The sequence below is a fragment of the Vicia villosa genome, linkage group LG2 (genome assembly GCF_029867415.1).
Source record: "Vicia villosa cultivar HV-30 ecotype Madison, WI linkage group LG2, Vvil1.0, whole genome shotgun sequence".
NCBI classification, from domain to species: domain Eukaryota; kingdom Viridiplantae; phylum Streptophyta; class Magnoliopsida; order Fabales; family Fabaceae; genus Vicia; species Vicia villosa.
In genome coordinates, this window is record NC_081181.1 from 736,867 (window position 1) to 758,108 (window position 21,242).

At 33.3% G+C, this 21,242-nt stretch overlaps 1 protein-coding gene across 1 annotated transcript in view; it reads left to right on the plus strand.

The window, feature by feature from the left end:
* Positions 1 to 1,367: 1,367 nt before the first annotated feature.
* LOC131648743 (callose synthase 9-like) overlaps positions 1,368 to 21,242 on the plus strand; it is a 46,404-nt gene continuing 26,529 nt past the window's right edge. Inside the window, exons 1-30 of the mRNA XM_058918472.1 lie at positions 1,368 to 1,627; positions 2,176 to 2,377; positions 2,704 to 2,801; positions 3,338 to 3,501; positions 3,792 to 3,888; positions 4,697 to 4,807; positions 4,879 to 5,004; positions 6,027 to 6,116; positions 7,070 to 7,167; positions 7,259 to 7,376; positions 9,089 to 9,214; positions 11,046 to 11,122; positions 12,975 to 13,053; positions 13,438 to 13,557; positions 13,790 to 13,892; positions 14,057 to 14,180; positions 14,301 to 14,490; positions 14,616 to 14,668; positions 14,921 to 14,981; positions 15,145 to 15,226; positions 15,312 to 15,361; positions 16,071 to 16,157; positions 16,312 to 16,397; positions 17,007 to 17,031; positions 17,181 to 17,275; positions 17,595 to 17,676; positions 20,245 to 20,408; positions 20,520 to 20,640; positions 20,851 to 20,948; positions 21,087 to 21,174. Of these exons, the coding sequence (XP_058774455.1) occupies positions 2,176 to 2,377; positions 2,704 to 2,801; positions 3,338 to 3,501; positions 3,792 to 3,888; positions 4,697 to 4,807; positions 4,879 to 5,004; positions 6,027 to 6,116; positions 7,070 to 7,167; positions 7,259 to 7,376; positions 9,089 to 9,214; positions 11,046 to 11,122; positions 12,975 to 13,053; positions 13,438 to 13,557; positions 13,790 to 13,892; positions 14,057 to 14,180; positions 14,301 to 14,490; positions 14,616 to 14,668; positions 14,921 to 14,981; positions 15,145 to 15,226; positions 15,312 to 15,361; positions 16,071 to 16,157; positions 16,312 to 16,397; positions 17,007 to 17,031; positions 17,181 to 17,275; positions 17,595 to 17,676; positions 20,245 to 20,408; positions 20,520 to 20,640; positions 20,851 to 20,948; positions 21,087 to 21,174 (3,015 nt within the window). The 5' untranslated portion in view covers positions 1,368 to 1,627. The remainder of the gene's footprint in view (positions 1,628 to 2,175; positions 2,378 to 2,703; positions 2,802 to 3,337; positions 3,502 to 3,791; positions 3,889 to 4,696; positions 4,808 to 4,878; positions 5,005 to 6,026; positions 6,117 to 7,069; positions 7,168 to 7,258; positions 7,377 to 9,088; positions 9,215 to 11,045; positions 11,123 to 12,974; positions 13,054 to 13,437; positions 13,558 to 13,789; positions 13,893 to 14,056; positions 14,181 to 14,300; positions 14,491 to 14,615; positions 14,669 to 14,920; positions 14,982 to 15,144; positions 15,227 to 15,311; positions 15,362 to 16,070; positions 16,158 to 16,311; positions 16,398 to 17,006; positions 17,032 to 17,180; positions 17,276 to 17,594; positions 17,677 to 20,244; positions 20,409 to 20,519; positions 20,641 to 20,850; positions 20,949 to 21,086; positions 21,175 to 21,242) is intronic.

A 21,242-nucleotide genomic window follows, 5' to 3' on the forward strand; every position in this document is an offset into this window, starting at 1 on the left:
TTTTGGGTATGAATGTAAATATTTATTTTTCTACATACTACTTGGTTTGTAGGTCATTCACAATCAATCATGTCCATTGAAATTATTTAATAATAAATCAATGGTTATTTTAGTAATTCACCATGATGGAGAAATAACTCAACTTCACCATGTTATCCTTCACCCTCTTTCTATTATCCTTAATATTTATTTTAAATTAACATAGAAAGAGAAACCAATCCAGTCCATTAAAATCAACAAAATCAAAATTTAATGATCGTGATTCATTGTTCTCATTTCTCATAATAACCAAGTGTTCTCACTTGAGTCGTCCCATATATATATATATATATATATATATATATATATATATATATATATATATATATATATATATATATATATATATATATATATATATATATATATATATATATATATATATATATATATATATATATATATATATATATATATATAGAGGAGTGTTATATTGACTCCAAGAGTAAGTTATAATAACTTACTCCACATCTTGACCATTAATTATTTTCAATCTAATGGTTAAAAATAATAAGTCATTAAAAGTGGAAAGAGAAAACTATTCTTTATTATTTTTAACCATTAGATTGAAAATAATTAATGGTCAAGATGTGGAGTAAGTTATTATAACTTACTCTTGGAGTCAATATAACCCTTCTCATATATATATATATATATATATATATATATATATATATATATATATATATATATATATATATATATATATATATATATATATATATATATATATATATATATATATATACACACACTTTCATACGCAGAAATACAAATTTTAAAAAATAAACAAATTATATAAAATAAAATAAAATCATATCACATTATTGTCTGGTTTATATGTAAAGACTTAATATTGTATTTGAATGTTGGAAAAAGAGAAAAGAAAAATAAAAAAATTGATTTAAAAATTTGAAAATTATGATATTTCACTTATTTGAAATATATATATTTTAACAAATATTATGAGTTACAATTTTATAATTCTCTTATTGAGAAAAAGATCTTATACAATTTATTTTATTTATTTTTTCCTTAAGATTTTGTTCACACATAACTCTTATTTAATACATTAATTTAAGATATTAATTAACATCTTGTTATAAAAATATGGGTCTGTTTATTTCAATTTTTTTAAAATTGATTTATATGATATCACATATTTTTAATAAAAATTTTAAAATAGAAATTGATTTAAATAATTATTTTAAATATTATATCATTTTATTATAACTTTTTCAAAAATCACTTAATATTAAAACTATTTCTAATAGCTTTCTTCTTATTCTTCTATCAAATATCAATCAAATAAAAGTAGAGAAAAGTTAATCTTTCTTTCGTCTTACTTTCTCTCCTACCAAACAAAAAACAAAACGCATCTTCCTTTCGATTCACGTTCATTTCCTTTCACTTTCTTCTACCTCATCTCAGACGAAACCGTTTTCAAAACCCTAACACAAGAAAACTCCATTCAAAAACCGCGTCAAGCATTGCATCAGAAATACGAGTTGGAGTAGCACTGAACTCAACTGGCCGGAAAACGCACCGGAGCTGGTCTTCGACCGCCGCATCCAGTGACTGAGCTCAGGTTTTTCATTTTTTTCTAATCTTCTGTAACGTGCGTTAGGACGCGATTAAACCGCGATCTGCGGTGGCGATAGTCACCTACCCCTGCCAAAGGCGACGCACGATTGAATTGCATCGCAGTAGAGTAGAGCTTCAGTCTGAAACGCAATTCCGCGTTGAATCTGTGGAATTAACTGCATAGTTCCAATTCACTGATTTGAATTGTATAAGAGTGTTATTTGCGTATAGATATACTGATTGATTGATGGTGAAACAATGCCGAGTCACTCTTTCTTGCTCACTCTTACTTTTTTTGAAGTTTCGTTTTAGCTTATGGTTACTTTTACTGCTAGAAAGGCACCTTAGGAATCAATTCTGAAATTCAATTCCGGTACATTTTTTGTCAAATATTTCGTATGTCAATGTTGCTGGTTGTTTTGATTTGTACTTCTTGCACTCTTGATGAATGAGTGAGTTTTGGTTTATCATTTTGTGTTTATGACTGAGTCTTGGTTTATCATTTTGTCTTCTAAAACATTAATTTGTGTTGTATTTAATGCATGTTAGCAGATGTCTCGAGTTGAAGAGCTTTGGGAGCGGTTAGTTCGGGCTGCTTTGAGAAGGGAAAGAACTGGCGATGATGCATTTGGGCAACCTGCTGGTGGAATTGCGGGAAATGTGCCATCTGCGCTTGCTAAAAATAGAGATATTGATGAAATTTTAAGAGTAGCAGATGAAATTCAAGACGATGCTCCCACTGTTTCTCGAATATGTATGTTGGTGTTCATGCTGTTTTTATCTTGTGCTCTATCTGTGCCGATTCTATATGATGAGTCTTCCATTATATTGTATTTGCTATTTTCCTTACTGCATCATAGCTTTAGAGGCTATATGAAGTATTTTGATTTTATATCATCTCTTAGCTTTCTCCTGTGATAGTGGTGGATTATAGGAAAATGTTAATTGATGAAAAATGTAAAAGTCTTTTTAATGAAAACCCTTTTGTTTGAAAATGTTTTTATATATTTCAATTTGACAACTTAGATCCTCTAGAGTCTATGTCCATTCTTCATTCTTAAAAATTCTTACATTTTGCAGTATGTGAGCATGCATATTCATTATCTCAAAATTTGGACCCTAACAGTGAAGGCCGAGGTGTTTTACAATTCAAGACTGGTTTGATGTCTGTCATTAAGGTAATATCGAATGCCTAGCTTTATGTAGCTCAAAAGTTTTGATCGGAGCACTTGAACTCTGAGTACTAGTATGTTTTTATTTATTTGTGACTGTGACTCTGTATTACAGCTCAGGCTTGATTGGTATATTGGAATTTTGCTGCACGGTTTGTGAAAGCCCTACTATGAAATGTTCACACCATTTAGCTTCATTTCTTATAATCTTATTGCATGATTTATCTTTTTTATTTAGTTCTTGAGAGTTTCGCCTTTTAGTCATTTTGGTGACTAGTTCATACTGGCTTTTGTATAATGCAACGTTATCAGGATCTTTAGATCAAACTATGTTTTTAAATATTTCCAACTAAGACCTCACCACTTCATAGTTTGGGGCACATGCTCTACAGTAATTATTAATACCTCACCAGTTTATTGAGAGATAGCTATATAGTGTAGCTGTTTTATAAAATAGCTAAGCTGTAAAATCACGTGTGGTTTTACAATTTTAAAGGATTCAGCGTCCTTATTTTATCTTTGTTTTTTGTTTATATTTTCAGCAAAAGCTGGCTAAAAGGGAAGTTGGAACCATAGATAGAAGTCAGGACATTGCCCGATTACAGGAGTTCTACAAGAGTTACAGAAAGAAAAATAATGTGGATAAATTACTTGAGGAGGAAATGCAATTGAGGGAGTCTGGTGCTTTCAGCCGTAATCTTGGCGAGTATGTTTCTGACTGATATGTGTGTATGCCTATTTAGATGATACTGATCTTCCTTCTTGCCAGTGTTATTGAATATCCACCATGGCGGGATATCATGGTGGTTTTTGGGCTGGCCGCCATGGTAAATATCGGTCAATATTGCTGGTTTTTCTGCCATGATCTGCAATCACGATGCCAAAAAGCAGCCAATATGACGAGATTTGGCTCTCCGCCCTGGACTGCCATCCGTCTTCGATAACACTGCTCTTTGCCACCCCCTTCTTACATTAAGTCTTTCATGCTGAATACAGGTTGGAGCGTAAGACTGTGAAGAGGAAAAGGGTTTTTGCTACCTTAAAGGTTTTAGGAACAGTACTTGAGCAGTTGAGTGAAGAAATTCCTGATGAGGTTCGGTTCTTCCTTCTCTGAACTAATGTAATCTATTAATATGATTATGGAATAAGGTATTCCAATTATTATAAAAACTGAAAAATCAGGATTTGAGAGAAAACCATATGCATTGCAATGTTTTCTGAAATGCATAGTCTAGTTCATTGAGTTATGGGTTCAATTAAATCCCTATTGTAGAGTTCACAAATCTGTAGGGACTTTAATCTTAGATATATCACAGTGCTGCCAGTTTCACATAAGCCTTATTAGTAATAATGCAGTACAACATAAACTACTTAACAGAAACTGTGCAAGCACTTATACCCTATATAATTATATACTCTAACACCAATATATGATTTTGAGTAGACTCTAATTATGCAATATTCTCTTGCTTCTTTTAATTTTTAAAATTTTTTAATAGTTAAAAAATAACTGAAGTGGATGGGATAAATTTTTGCATGGGAACTGCTGATAAATAATAACTTTGTAAAAGCGGCAGTGACTTTTTACTTATTACTCCTTTTGTCCCACAATGAGTGACCCATTTGTAAAAAACATTTGTCTCGGAATGAATGACCCTTTCCATTTGTAAAGTCTATTAATTACTTTTTTTTCCTTTCAAACTGCACCGTCTTATTTATATTACTTACATTACATCACTTTCAAGTCAATCTCTTCCACTTTGCATTTATAGTAATGGTGAATGCACCAATACTGACATGGGTAATTTAGTAAGAGTACTATTTTCTTTCTTTCCTTTTTACATTTTCTGAATTTTGTCTGAATTTGCCACAACTCTTAAACATTTTTATCTTCGTTGCAGCTTAAGCGGGTCATGGAATCAGATTCTGCATCAACCGAGGATCTGATTGCTTACAACATCATCCCTATAGATGCTGCTTCTTCAACAAATGCTATTGCTTTTTTCCCCGAGGTTCTTGAGCTTCTTTATTTTAGATCCCATATATTTTTGATGTATTCTTACCTGGAGTTTTCCATTATTAGGTGCAAGCAGCAATTTCAGCTCTGAAGTATTTCAATGGCTTGCCCGAACTGCCCAGGGCCTATTTCATCCCTCCTACGAGGAATGCCAACATGTTAGATTTTCTGCAGTATACTTTTGGATTTCAGGTCTGTACAAGTGGGGTTTTTATTTGGTGTCAGTTGTCAAGTCAAGATTGGTCTTGTTCTTTCATGTTTCATTTATTCTTTTTGTTTTTGGGTTTGAATTAGCCTTTCTTTATCTCTAATATGCAGTGAAACAAAATTGTCGTATCTATTAAAATATATTAGTCTTGGTACGCAAATACTAGTATTGGCTGTGCATCAACACTTACACATACTTTTAGAGTCCCTTTGCATACATATATGCTTTGGGAGGCCACCTAGAGTAACTGGCTTCTTGTGTACCATTTTGTCTCAAAACAAGGGGCGGAAAGTTGCAACTTGCACCATGAGTTCCTTTTCATTCCAAAATGATTGCTCCCGAAAGTGAAATTTCTACTTTTAAAAGTTTAAAATGAAAAAGTATGTGACCACTGTTTGTGAACTAAATATCACTACCAACATCCTATCAGGGGAATAATGTGAGCTCTACAGAGCTGCAACAAATCTGTAGTTGTCCAGTTGTATACTCCTATGTATACAAATGATGACCAAGAGACTGTATTTCTCCGGATCACCCAAGTCTCTAATAACTTTAGTCTCAATTTTAAAACTTACACTGGATGAAATAGAACTTTGAAATGGCCATATCATGGAAAGTAGTTAGATTATTTAAACCTGCAAAGTTTTTTAGAAAGTAGAAAAGGAATTCCCAATGTAAAAATCACGATGCATGTACAATAAACAATAATTTTTTGTTTTGCTGCTGGATTGGATTTTCTTCCACTGATATTATTTGGTGGCACTGCATAATTGGATTCTAAAGCAATGACTTCATTCAGTCTGAAAATGAAAAGTAATTTGACTAGATTTAAAACTCTTCACGATTGAGATTAACGGTGTTCTTTCTGATTTTATTTCCTTTTACTTGTATGAAGTAATTTTTATCATCTCTGACTTATTTGATCTATTATAAGTATAAATCATTTTCACATTGGTATTTCTTGTGAACTCATATTTCTCACTTATGGTGATGTGTTTGCTCCCAGAAAGATAATGTAGCCAATCAGCGGGAACACATAGTTCATCTGCTTGCAAATGAGCAATCTCGGCTTGGAGTTCCAGACAAAACCGAACCCGTAAGTATTTGATTCTCTTCGCTTTGAGGATCTTTGCCTTATTGGATTTCCTTAAGTTTTTCTTTTGTTAATTGTTTTATTTGCATGAAACGAGTTTAATAGACATTCACAACTTCAAAACATGTGTGGTTTGTTCTTTGTTAATGTGACCGAGGGCTACATATAAAACTAGGTGGGTTTAAGATGATTAAGATCATAGCCATACCATCAAGCCATGGGAGAGGATACTCTTAAGGAGATTAAGAGAAGGGTCATGCAGTATAGAAAATAAATTTGTTTTTTGCTATTTAGGTTTACCTGGTAAGCAAGATACCTGCTACAAAGATTGATGAAGAGATTATTTAGGTTTTCATCCCCTTCTATTTTTTCATCAGTTTGTATTACAGGCCCAAGATATTTAAACCGCGTGACTTGTGGGATGATGTGATGTGGTCTCCAACTTTAAAAAGAGTTACTCTAGATTTTCATTAATATATAAAATAGGGCAAATGATAGGGTGCCTTACAAGGAAATGCAGAAAGTTTTAGAGAAAAATATGTGTGTGATTGTAGTTTAATGATAGTTTCTGAATTATACTAATGCCTAGGCATTTACAAGAGGGCCGGAAATGGAGTTTCTGGAGGCTGTGCTGGTGGCGGATGAAGAGGATTTTCACAAGCCATCAGGATCAGAGGGTTCTTGATGCTATACGAGGATTTGAGAATTTTGAGAGAGAAGAGGGTTCTAAAAGTGTTTGTGAAACTGAAAATTTATTGAATGACTAACTGCAGTCTTTACATTTAATCTAGGTATAGTTAGCTAGCTAAACCAAGGTAGTCAAAGTAACCACAATAAGGAGTAGCCCACTAATCCCGCATGATAATTTCATATTTTATCATTATTTTTTCCCCCCACCATTTTCAATTTTTTCTGCTATTTTGTTCTTATTCTCATCATGTATATCTTGTTTCCAGAAATTGGATGACGCAGCCTTGCATGAAGTATTCCTCAAATCCCTTGATAATTATACTAATTGGTGCAACTATCTATGCATTCAGCCTGTCTGGAGCAGGTACTGCTACTATTTATATTATATATGATAACCAGTTGTATTTTTGTGATCTATGTACATGATTATTGATATTGTGCTATTGTGGTTTTAGTTTGGAAGCTGTTAGTAAAGAGAAGAAATTGCTGTATGTTTCTTTATACCTCCTAATTTGGGGAGAAGCTTCAAATGTCAGGTTTCTACCTGAATGCTTGTGCTACATATTCCATCATGTAAGTTAATTTGATCAGTGTTTGCGTCATATGTATATTTTATTGTTTCCGTAAAATTTTTTTGGTATTCAATTGACTGGCATTTGTTGCCGTGCCTTCTAAAGCTTAGTAGTCAATTCCGGATAGCGGCAGGACGGTTGACTTTAAGGGTAGCGGAATAAGCGCTATTTAATACTTTTTTTTTACAAATTACATGAATAATACTTTACATATGTTATGTCACATAAAATTTTTCCTTCGGCATGAGCAATACCTTTGCGTCACCTAAAATCTCTAAAGCCCTATCCATTTCAGCCGCCCCTGCTTGAATTTGATGGTTTACATCTCTTCTATTTCTCCATCGTTTTGTATTACGAACCTAAGATATTTAAGCCGTGTGACTTATGGGATGATATGGCCTCCAACTTTCACCTCTAGGTTAACAACGCTTCTTCTTTTGTTGAATTTAAATTCCATTTCCATACTTCTGCTTAGGCGAATGCCAGACGTTTCTAAAGCTCGTCTCCAAGTCTCCAACCTCTCATTTAAATACTCCTACGACCCTTGAAGTAGAACTATATTATCTGCAAAAAAACATGCATTTAAGTGCTTGCTCTTGGATGTGTTTAGTGATTACAACCAAATTAAAGTAAAAGATAGGGGCTTATGGTTAAACCTTGATGCAAACCTATTGTAATGGGGAAATCGTCCGTCCCCACACCCTATATCCGCACACTGGTCAATACCTCTTTATACATATCTTTTGGATAGCCCGAATATATGCAATCCTAATCCTTTTCTTCTCTAGGACTTTCCACCAGGCACTCTATCATACACCTTTTCCAAGTAAAAAATTAAGTGCATGTTTTGTTGATCCATTCGATATTGCTCCATCACACGTCGTAGTAGATAGATTGCTTTCATGGTCGACCTCCCAGTCATAAAACCACAATGATTGTCAGTGACTTGAGTTTCATTTCTTAGTCTCCGTTTCAATCATTCTTTCCCATAATTTTTGGTATGACTCATAAGTTTAATTCCCCTGTACTTTGCACAAATGGTAGAACAATCTTTGTTGGATTTGTCTAGCACAACAATTTACAATCTTTGCCGGATTTGTCTAGCACAACAATTTATATTATTAGTACAAAATTAAAACACCCTTACATGAGATGAAGTTTAAAGAGACAATGATATAATATGTATAAAGCAATTCCTATTCACGAAACTCGAGAGTCTTGGTCTCTCCCTCCAAGTATTTGAGAACTTGGAGTCGCCCACCCAAAACCACTCAGTGTGACTATCTATCATCAATTTCTCGTATCCTTTCTCTATTTATTTCTAAAGTTAAATTATATAATGCCATGATAATTTTCCATATCTGCCTTTAGGAGAAGTCTAACACAATCCTAATTATGAATAAGAAAACGTCCCGGAAAATAATGTAAGACTCCTATTTAAGGCAACTGATGTTTCTCTAAAATGATATGAGATATCCTAATTTAGTATTATGGTTCCTCTCAGATCAATTTTTTTTAAAATTTCTAATCACAATAAAATCCGTTTATTTTGTTGCTCACTAGTTTTTTAAAAAAAAAATTATATTGTCAACTTTTTATTTCCTGTTCTGTTTTTTTTTTTTTTTTTAAATATAAAAATCTTAGTTTTTTGTGTTGCTTTTGCATATACCTCCTTGGATATCACTTGTCGATTAAATCTTTAAATATATGCAGATGGCTCGAGAGATGGATGAGATCTTAAGGCAGCAGGTTGCACATACAGCTAATAGTTGCACTTCTGAGAATGGTGTCTCATTTCTTGATCAAGTTATCCTTCCTCTCTATGAAGTTATTTCTGCAGTAAGTCTCAGTGCTCCATTAAAATTAAAATTTTATTGAACTTTACAATGTCAAAACTTAAAATATGTTCTGCAAATCAGCAGTCTATGCTGCCTTTATTTTATGCTGCGGACATGCATAAAATCATCTAACTATCTATCTATCTATCTATCTTACTTTTTGAATATGCATGGCCATTCATTTCAGTAATTTGAATAGAAGATACTGGTGAATATATTCACTTCTTTGAGTTAATGTTAAAACTAGTCCTACAAAGACACATGAGAACAAAATGAACCTCTTAAACTGTCTTCACATTGGTTTGGTGGTACCATACATTTAAAAACAAAATAGCAAAAAGAAAACAGTCCCTACCGTTTGTGCAGACTCAGCAGCACCTTCATCTCCTTCAAAATCAATAACAACTTTGTAAGTAATGAGTTTGGCTTAATTATTAGCTCCTACATCTCCCTCCTGAACAACAGTGCCGCTTGACGCTCCCTACCTGCACCCCCTGTTAAACACAGCGATGTGTATTTTCTCATTGGGCTTTAACATGATGTGGTTTTTGTTTTTAATGAAAACTTGAACAATTTCCCTGTGGTCATACTTTTAGAGTGTGTTGAGAAAAACAGTGAAGTATTTGGATGTTGTTTTGGTGTCCATAAAATCTTCAAAGTCGTCAAAGGCCCTAACAGCTTGTTGTGTGGGTCATTTAAGACAAGGCACCGTACTAATATGAAGAAGGCAAAGGGTTGGGGGTGATGTTTCGTTGGTCAATTTCGACAATCAGTTGCCATGCAACATTGATTTGGCAATTGTTGGCCATGATGTCTTTGAGGAGTGGGTAAAAGGTGTGTTGCGGATGTATTTTTAATGAAAAGAGAACATGATTTTGAAATGTTGCTTGAGGTGGGATGGGTTTGAGTGAGGGTGGTGATGTAGAGGGATGTCAGATTCCATGGTGTGGAAATGATTGAGCTGCTGGTGGTGGGAGGATATGTGCAGCGGTGGTGGAGGTATTGTTGCCTGGAGTGGGAGCATAGCAAACTTGGCTGCGAGCCTGCGACTCTATTTTCACAGTAGTTTGGACACAGGTTTGTGTTTGTGGTGCTTCTGTGGTGCACAGAAATGATGGTGGGTTGCTTTGCCAAGTGGTTAGGGAATGCTGCTAAGTGGCCAATTGGTGTTGGAAAAACCCTAAGGTAACAAAAGTAAATATGGTTTGGGTGAGAGGCATAAAGATGGAGGGTCTTTTTTGTAATTTAAATTTTGAAATGGATCTGTATACTATTACTAACAAAATAGTGTACTGCATTACTCACCCTAATTTGATTATTGTACATTATGGTACTCTATTGAAACACAGAATTCTAATTATTGTATTCAAATAAAAGAATTAGTAATGAAGGAAATTCAATTGAAACAATCGAATTTTATAGAAATTTGAATTATAGTTTCTTCATTTAAGAACACTCTTTGTCTCATATAGTCTTACAGCCAGTTTTCCAGTATATGTTTGTTTTCATTTAGGAGTTAATTTTTACAACCCTAGAATCTTCAGTATAATACAAAAACTTCAAATCGATTAGTTAATACGAAAATCAGTTTTGGGAAACACTCTTTGAAATCTCTTCTCTGTAAAACTTTATTAATCCTTGTTATCATGTTCAAATTGGGCCAATCTGATCCATACATAGCCTTGCTCGCTTCAATTGACCCCTCATTAGTGGACGGTGTGATTGATCTCCCAGATTAGTCAGTGCTAGGACCGGATACCGAGTTTTAAGAAAAACTTTATTAATCCCTGTGGTACAGTAGGAACTTATCAGTTATTTATATGGACTTTCAGGAAGCTGCAAACAATGATAATGGGAAGGCATCTCATTCATCCTGGAGAAATTATGATGATTTTAATGAGTATTTCTGGTAAATATTCTTCTGCAACCATCACTTTTATTTGAATAATTTCTTATCTGTAGATAACTAAGCTTGTTGCTATAAATAGGAATGCAGGGTTGAGAGGGAGTCATTTGATGCAAATTATAATTGGGACTAGGGGGATAATTGGCTAATAATTACAGATACTTCATACCATTATAAAAAGGGAATTATATAGTTAATGACCACTTAACTAACTAATAATTTTGGTGGGACATTTTTCTGGACAAATTTACCCTTAACAACCTGGTCATTTTTTAAAATCTAAATCTAAATCTAAAATAGAATTAAAGGTAAAAAATAACCTACAAAGCTAAGTTGATTTTTTTTTTTTTGTTGGAAAATTTACCCTTAACTGCTCACAATTTCCCAAATTGAAATTAAATTTGAAAACATACAACATGAATATTGAAACTGATTTTTCATTTAGATGATATAAAATTGAAACAAGTAAATTAAATTAAAACAAATACTACCTCCGTCCCAAATTGTAAGCCACTTTGCAAATTTTTTTGTCTCAATTTATAAATCACTTTACAATTCCAATGCAACATTAATGATATTTTTCCTAATATACCCTCTACTATTTATTATTCTCTCTTCTTCCAATTTTTTTAGTTTCTCTCTCCTATATAATTAATTAAGGACAATATTGTAATGTCATGCATAATTTCTCTTTCTCATTCAAAATTAAATACACTCCTTAATTTGTGTGAAATTTCCAAAACGACTTATAATTTGGGACAGAGGGAGTATTATACAATAAAATATATGTAAAACAAAGCACAACCACGTGCCCGTCTTATAAATGTTCTCATAAATAAATGTCAATTTACATATTCTATCAGTTATTTGATGTCAAAAAATGGCCTTCGAGACTGAAACTATGTCGGTTTTCTCTTTTCGTTTCCTCATTCTACCTGAGAACACTATTTTCCTCTGCTTAAACCTTTTTCTCGATGCTGACTGTATCCTTGTTACCCTTAAAAATGAATTTGCAAACTTTTACTAGAGTTATATCTCGCTTTTGTTGGTTGTGTTTCATTGGCTTGTCATATTCGTCTCTTGCCTCATCTATTGGGTTTACTATTTGCACGTTCATCTTTGGTTTTGATTTTTCACTCTACCACTAAATCGACGATTTGTAGTTGTCCCAATACTCTTGCTCACTTTCGTTATTAGTTTTGGCCCTTAAACTTTTGGTTCTTTGAGAAGGGAATGCTCTAACAATGTTATTTTTTGCTAGTCCTGGTAGAACTATGTATGATTGGTTTTGCCACTGCCATGGTATTGTTCTGGGACAAACTCGATGGAATTTGAAGATTGACTACATAACTTTGTAGTGTATGGTCTTCGATAACAGACCCTGAATTGGTAGGAAAAATGTTACATGAGCTTGAGCAAGAATTTGCCAGCTAGAGAAGTCAGATTTGCTGACAGAGGACATGATCTGGATGCCATGATGAAAGATATCATAGGAGTGGCATTGAATTCATTGGAATAACCACCTATGATGGTGGAGGAGGAGCAGTGTGTTGTGAATGGAAACCATTTGAATGTGCTGGTGCATTTTATAAAACTGAATTAGAGAGTTTGATTTTTGTTGGGAGTAAAATGATTTTGATACAATTACGAATTCACAATACATCCAGCTTTATAAACACCGAGACTGAAGGTTATCACAACTTTGTTGTTAAATTTTGTTTAGTTCTCCTTTGACAGATTTAACTAACTTTGCCTCTGTCTTTAGAATATTATTAACCACTAACTGACTATTCAGCGGTAAACTTGCTAGTTTATTACACTATTATTTAATAGCTTGACCTCTGAATTTTTTCAGGTCATTACATTGCTTTGAGCTTAGCTGGCCGTGGCGCAAAAGTTCTTCATTTTTCCAAAAGCCCGAACATAGGTCTAAGGTTTGTCTTTTCTTAATTATATGTTAGGAACATTCCTTTTTACACCACACAGTTCATTTTATTGCTCATCGATGTTGGATTCTGTTAAAGGACAGTGTTACTTATTCTAATTTTTAAGAATGATGCATAAAAGGAATGTTTTGTTGATTTAGAGTTTTGGAATAACAAATGTATGACGATGTGTGTGGATGAGTAAACATATATCATAAACGCTTTCAAAGCAGATTATAGTAGATTGGCCCCAAAGGTAGCTTAACCTATTGCAGAATACCTAAAAGATGAATCTTAATATCCTTTTGGGTCTTGACGAACTGTTGACATCTAACTTCAATACGTTGTTTGTTTTGATGCTGTGGTTATTTATTTATCTTGTGTACAATGCAGAAAATGTCATCTGGCAGAAGTCAACGTCAGGGGAAAACATCTTTTGTGGAGCATCGGACTTTTTTTCATCTTTATCATAGTTTCCACCGATTATGGATATTTCTTTTCATGATGTTCCAGGTTTGTACACACGTTTAGTTTTGACTAGTCATAATAGATTCTTTTTTTTTTTTTTGAAAAAAATAATATATTCTTAAATGCTTCTGGTCTCATCTGCTGTTTTTAACATTAAATTGTTTTCTCTATTATGCTTTTTATTTATTTATATACTTTAATCGGTATTTGGTTTCATGGTTGTTAAAATATTTAATTTTTGCATTATTATGTTTTTCACACTATTCGATCTTTTCAGGGTCTAGCAATTATTGCTTTCAATAATGGAAGATTTGATGCCAAGACCTGGCGAGAGGTTCTTAGTCTTGGACCCACATTTGTTGTGATGAAATTTTTTGAGAGTATGTATATTTCAGTTTTGAAGTTTTAGATCTCTCATCTTAGTTTACACTCTGTTTTGTTTGTTGAATGTCTTCCATGAATGCAATAACTTTTGTTGTTGCTAGTGTTATATTTCTTGTCCTCATCAAGTATAAGTTTTCACCTTTTTTGTTTCTTTTTTCAGGTGTCCTGGACATTTTCATGATGTACGGTGCATATAGAACGACGAGGCGTTCAGCTCTATCACGAATATTTCTAAGATTTATTTGGTTTAGCGTAACTTCAGTTTTTGTAACTTTCCTTTATGTGTATGTATACCTAAAATAATGAATTTTTATCTTATATCTTCAGCTTTTTATTATTTTTCTGTTCAATTTTTTATTGCATTGTGTTGATGATTTTACATTTACAACTCTGTATGACTGCAGAAAAGCACTTCAGGAAGAGAGTAAAGGAGATTCAAATTCAGTTATTTTCAAATTATACGTGCTTGTCATTGGGATTTATGCCGGTGTCCAGTTTTTCATTAGTTTCCTCATGCGGATTCCTGCATGTCATCTTCTGACGAACCGGTGTGATAGTTGGCCTCTCATTCGCTTTGTGAAATGGCTGCGCCAGGTATTTGTATCTTGATTTGCATTTGACCTTGTAATTGTATTATTAATTCATCTTTTTTTGTTTGTTGATATCATGTGTGGTTATGCTGAATGCTGATATCGGTTCTTTTATATTGACAAATGAAGGAACGGTATTATGTTGGACGGGGAATGTACGAAAGAAGTTTGGATTTCATAAAGTATGCATTAGATATCATCTTCTCACTCTTTTGTGTTTTTTTTTTAACTTATAACGCATGTAGTTTCTTGCTTCCACTTCCAATACTAATAAGGCATTTATGTTATAACTAGAAGCGAATAAAAAGAAAGGTTTCTCTCTCCGAGGGACTTTGTTCTGTGTTCTTCCCAGTTTAACATAGAAATATATGATTAAAACTACCTTGTTTGCATCAAATTTTTGAGTCTAACATATACTCTGTTGCTTTTCTTAGGTATATGCTGTTTTGGCTTGTCATTTTGAGTGCAAAATTTTCGTTTGCTTACTTTCTTCAGGTTCGTGTTATATTCATAGCTGCCTCCAAATTGGAACTATGCATCTGTTTGTTCATGTGTGTGTGTGTGTGGGTGGGTGGGTGGGTGGATAATGTTGCTTGTACCTAATGTATATATGCTTACATGCTTGTGAACTTGAATGTTTTATTTTTGTGGTTTGCAGATCAAGCCACTTGTAGCCCCGACAAGGGATATAATAAAAGAAAATAATATAGTGTACTCTTGGCATGATTTTGTCTCTAAAAGTAAGCAATGGTCGTTTTAAATTTATGGTTGTCTTTTTGTTTCCTGTCGATACTATTGGCTACTAAAGTGTCATTATTCTTGCAGATAATCACAATGCTCTGACAGTTATTAGCATATGGGCTCCAGTGGTTTGCGTAAGTGTATCATTGTTGTTTTACTACCTTTTTACCCCTTTTTTGCTTTAGTTTTATTTTTAATTTACAACATTCAAGTCTTTTTCTACTAAGTGGAGTAGGCTAAATGGATAAATTGATTCTAGAAACCCATTTAATCTTATAAATAGTTCCATGGACTGCCTTTCCTCAAATAGTATCAACTGAGAAGAGGATATCTTATCCCCTGCTTTGCTGCTTCTACTTTTCTCATGAATGAGAGGTTTCATAGTATGAATATTAATGTGAAATTTTTGCACGCTATTGTTTCCTTGATATAGCTGGAACTTAGTTTCTGCTATGATTTATTAAGCCTTATATCATGATATGTGTAGGTTCATTTGCACTCAAAACAAGCTTTTATGCCGCAGCCTATATCTTGAAAAACATGCTTAGCTTTTGTAACTCAAATAAATATATTATCTTAAGAGGTTTTGAACTGATATTGAGTTGGAATTTTTTCAGTTCTGAAGGTTATATTTTTCTGGTTTAATTAGTTAGTAAATAGTATGGAAGCTTGCGATTGAGAAAACCTATATAAGTTCATATTTCTGGTTATACACATATTTCTAATTGTTTTTCCATCATCCATACTATTTACCTTTAATTGTCACAATGTTATATTTTTCTCTGTTTTGTTTTTGGTGGGTTTTGGTTGCTGTTTTTAATTTGCTAGTTCTTTTAATTTCAGATTTATCTATTGGACATTTATGTGTTTTATACACTTGTATCGGCTGTCTGGGGATTCTTGCTGGGTGCAAGAGCTCGTCTCGGTGAGGTATGTAATGATTGATCAACCTCTAAATCCTTTTAATAGTATACATGCTTTGTTATTATTAATATCTTTTACCTACTGATGGTCCTGTCCTTTTCTTCATGTTAAAATGAAGTTTTTTAGCATATTTATTTTCTTGGTTGCATATTGTAATCAGATAAGGTCATTGGAGGCGCTACAAAAGCTTTTTGAGCAGTTTCCTGGAGCTTTCATGGACAATCTTCATGTTGCTCTACCCAACAGGTGTTGCTTGACATATGTGACTTTTTCTTATTTTAATTGTGATTTTTGATTTTGTTGTTGGAAGTTAGCCAGCTATCTGAGAATTTGAATGAGAAAACATGCATTGTCTGAAAATCTAATTTGACTTCCTGAAATGTAAAATGGTACTGCCCACTCTATTTTTGTATATAAAGAGGAGCTGAAAACGTTGCTATGACTAACTGCAGTTAGTTACAGCTGTACAAAGCAATAAAAACTGGAAGGGAACAAAAAGCCCATCCGCAAAAATAGAAAAAAAATAGTGAAAACTATATTATTGTCCTATTTCTACTCGGTGTTGTTAAATAGAGAAGATCTAACGGTGCTATAGCGTGGAAGAGTTTGAACAATTTTCTGTTGTTCTACAATACACTAATTAGTACATAATGTTGTTAATTGGTGGCTATACCGTGTTATGACAATGTTGTGTAGCAACATTTTAACTAACTGCTTTTCCGTGTTCCGTAATTGGCCAAGCTGTCTTTTCTATAGCTGTCAGCGAATATATCCTTTCTCTTCTGTTTTGCCCCACAAATTGTGTTGCCTTTTTTAAATAAATAAGCTTACATGCTTTTTCTCTATTTTTTTCAGGAATGCCCAACTGTCATCAGTTCAGGTAGCCCTTTAGCTACGGAGACTGGAAAAATTAGAGTAGTTTAAGTTGATATGATTTTCTAGGATAATTGTTCACTAAATTTCAAATGATATATTTATTCATATTGATTACAAGGTTATATTACTTATCCTTTTACGGTTCCTTTGAAGGTTGTTGAAAAGAACAAGGTTGATGCTGCTCGATTCTCCCCGTTTTGGAATGAGATTATACGAAATCTAAGGGAGGAAGATTATATAGCCAACTTGTTAGTCATGGAAATCTTTCCTGTATCTTCATTTACTTCCACTTCTTTTCTGATACCAGCATGCTATTGAGATATTGTCTTATTTGTTTGAAGTTTGAATTCTATTCCATTTTTAATTGATTCCGTTCAGTCTTAGGGATCGAGTAGGTTATGCCTTATGAATATTAATTGTTTACTCCTTTCTCTTTTATACAACAAATATATTATTATTCGTGTAAAAAAAAACAAATATATTATCATTCAACTTTATATTGATGTTAGAGCCTGGTTCGATCAAAGGACCTGTGTATTATTGATGCCCTCTTTTCCTTGCTTATAGTGAACTGGAGTTGCTTTTAATGCCAAGAAATTCAGGAGATATTCCTTTGGTTCAGTGGCCACTCTTTCTACTTGCAAGCAAGGTATATATTTCAACCTCGGTTGTATTACAAGGTCATTTCAGGAGTCCTGAATTTAGTCATTAATTTTCTTTTGAAATTTTTTAAAGATTTACTAGAATGTTATTTCTAGATTATTGAGGATGTTTCTCATAATTTCCTCATTATTTCTTATGTTAATAAGAGTTGTTACAACCTCAACAATAACCCACCCTAAGGGATACTTCATTCTTTACAAACACAAGGATTCCTCACCTCAAGTTTCTCAACCATTTCAAAACTAAGGGATACCTGATCCTAATAAAGGAATACGATAATAGATAAAACCAGTCATTCTCACTAGATTGGGTAATATTAGTTGAAGCAATATTACCTTACAAGAGTGATATACGGAGGCCCAAGAGATGATTTAGAACAAAAAGGGTTTCCACAAATCTTAAAATGATTAATATAGCATAAGTATATAGCAATCCTAAGAAGGACTTGTAACTGAATGTAATAGCAATCCCGAGAGTGTTAGGCCAACTCTAATGGGAGTTTTTTTTTCCCAAGTTGGAGAACGGTCACCAAACTCCAAGTACTAGTGGAGTTGTCCAGCCGTTGCATTGTTTGTGAACCATTGGTTCCTTTGAATATAATTATAATAAACACAATAAAATATTGCTGTTATACCTTTTACTTCATTTTTTTCTTTCTATTTTAACAATTCTATATTTATTTACTTGTTTTGTTTTATATTAATAATAATTAAAATTACACACATTAATATTTTAAGTTATAAAAAAAATTAAATACAAATAAAATATTAATATGCGAGGGAAAGTTGTGGGATCTAATATGAGTTCGAGAGTTATACTATTGAAGTTAAAATTGAATGAGTTTTTTTAAAAATGATGTGGCTTTGTGGGACCCATAAAATAACCTAAAGATGAAATTAACCTGCCAGGTTCTGATCAAGTTCTACTTGGTATCGGTCAAGGTTTGTTGATAACCTCAATAGGATCCACACACCTTCACGCACCTCACAGAGATCACATACAATTGACACTAAACAACTTATTACTTATTACTGATATGATATCACAACCTTATATTTGTTAGCAAGTTTGCTAAAGATAATAGGGTTTGAGTTGTTGCAGAGAGAACACATTGGAAAATCAATCCTGAAAACGCAACAAAGAAGAAAGAAGGGACAAAGTGTCTACTGGCTACACAAGGGGCCAAAACCATATTTTTTCCTTTAGTTTAACCCAATATACCACCTCACGCCTTGGAGTTGGAATTACCGCGGTTGCTGACACTAAACTTGCTTTTCCATGATTCTCGTTAAGGGATTTAGATTGTACTCATTCCAATTACTAGACTCAATGAGCCCTGATGTTCTTATATATTGTCACTACCTCCCTATGTTAGGATTGGGTAATATGCGCGCCCGCTTCCTTCTTTGGATGTAGTAGCCGTTTCTCAGTTTCCCTCTCCGGAATCGAACCCTAATTCTCCGTCATCTGTAACCATCATGGTAGGCCGCTATCCTACCATTGAAAGTTGATAGGGCTAAAATTTGAACGATGCGTTGCCAAACTGTTGATTCTGTTGCACAAATAATACATCTACCTCGTTAACTGATTCAGGGTAGACTCTATTACCATACTATATTAGGCCTAATTGAACTTATCTAAGCTAGCTTGTAAGCTTATGATAGGATAGCCTTAGTGTTATAGGCTTTGTTTTGGATGTTTTCAAATACTCCCTCTCACCAAACACTATTTGGTGCGTGGATGACACACCCTATTTGGTTTGGTGCGCGGATGATTCGTTTGGCTTATTAATAAGTCTTTGATAGGCACCGACAAGCTGGTAGTATTGGGTAAAACAAAAGTTTTGTTATGAAATGCAAGTTATATACTCTAAATTTGCAATTTGGTATTATAGTCTATCATAGATATGTTAATGGACCACTCACCTTAGTTTACTTTCCAAATTTCCAATCACGGTGGTGAGAGTGTGTTGTTTTCTCTATTATTGATTTACTTGCATTTGTCCATGCTAGAGTATGAGTTGTATGGGTGTGGGTTTGAGGTGGTATATTGAAGTCCCACATTGACTAAAGATATGGTCAAATTAGTACATATAAGGTTTGGGCAACCTTAATCTCTTGAGCTATAGTTTGAGGTTAAATTAGGCCTAACCCAATTCTACAAGTAATCATCGATGTTATCACGAATTGTTTTCATAAAATTTTATACGGCCTTTGCTTATTACCTGTGCTATGCTAAACTCGGAATTTTGAGAGAAAAATGACAGAATCTGAATGTTAGGATTTTGTGTTATTTGAGAGAATTATTTACTATGTAACAAAATGAGTACATAATAATAGGTTTATTTATCAGCTAGATAAGCTCGACGTAGTAACTATCTTATTAACTATTATGGCAGAAAGTGATAAAACAACCCTTTTTGTTGTGCACTCAAGGTTCCATTTACTTCTGGCTAAGGATCAAGCTAAAATGCTATATCTACTATACTCTAATATGCTAATTGTTTTATGTTTTGTTATGATTCACTAATTAGTAATTGTGAACAATTATGTAGATATTTTTGGCCCGGGATATTGCTGTTGAGAATAAAGATGATACTCAAGATGAGCTTTTTGATAGGATTTCACGTGATGAATATATGATGTATGCAGTTCAGGAGTGTTACTATGCTATTAAACTCATTTTAACAGAAGTATTAGATGATGCTGGAAGGATGTGGTATGTAACTGCTGTAATGTTGTAGTGCATGGTACCATGTTTTCATTATATGATGAGTTTTATATTTGATATTTTTACTTATGTGCTGTTATTCATTTGCAATTGTACCAGGGTTGAAAGGATATATGATGATATTAATGCCAGTATCACAAAAAGAAGTATTCCTAGGGACTTTCGACTAAATAAGTTGGCTGTTGTGATATCAAGAATAACTGCACTGATGGGAATTCTGGTTTGTATTTAATCTTTTAAGTTCTATTATTTTGTTTATCAAAGCATTTTTTACAAAAAGAAATTATAATCTTGGATAACATTTTCTCCAATTCAACCTCGCCCATTGGGGAGGTTTTTCATGTTTATATGTATTTCATTTTAATTCAGCTCTTTTTACTTGGAAGTTAACAGTTGAGTTTGAACTCATCTTTGTATTGGCATCTTATAGAAAGAGACTGAAACACCTGATCTTGAAAGAGGTGCAGTTAGGGCTGTTCAGGATCTCTATGATGTTGTACGACATGATGTCCTTTCTCTAAATATGAGGTTTGTTACAGTTTTTCTTGTACGATTATATATAGCTTTTTTAGAAATAGACTTCTTCCTTGGGCATGTCAGAGTTTCTATCCTTCTCTCTCCATTTCATTAGTTATCAGATTAATGCTGATTTTTTATTTTATGTAGGGATCATTATGACACATGGAGTATACTGACCAAAGCTAGAGATGAAGGGCATTTGTTTCAAAAGTTAAAATGGCCAAATGCAGACTTAGTATGCTCTTATTATATTTTTCTTTATGCACTTTCCTTAAACCTTACTATAAGTTTACCAACTTTGAG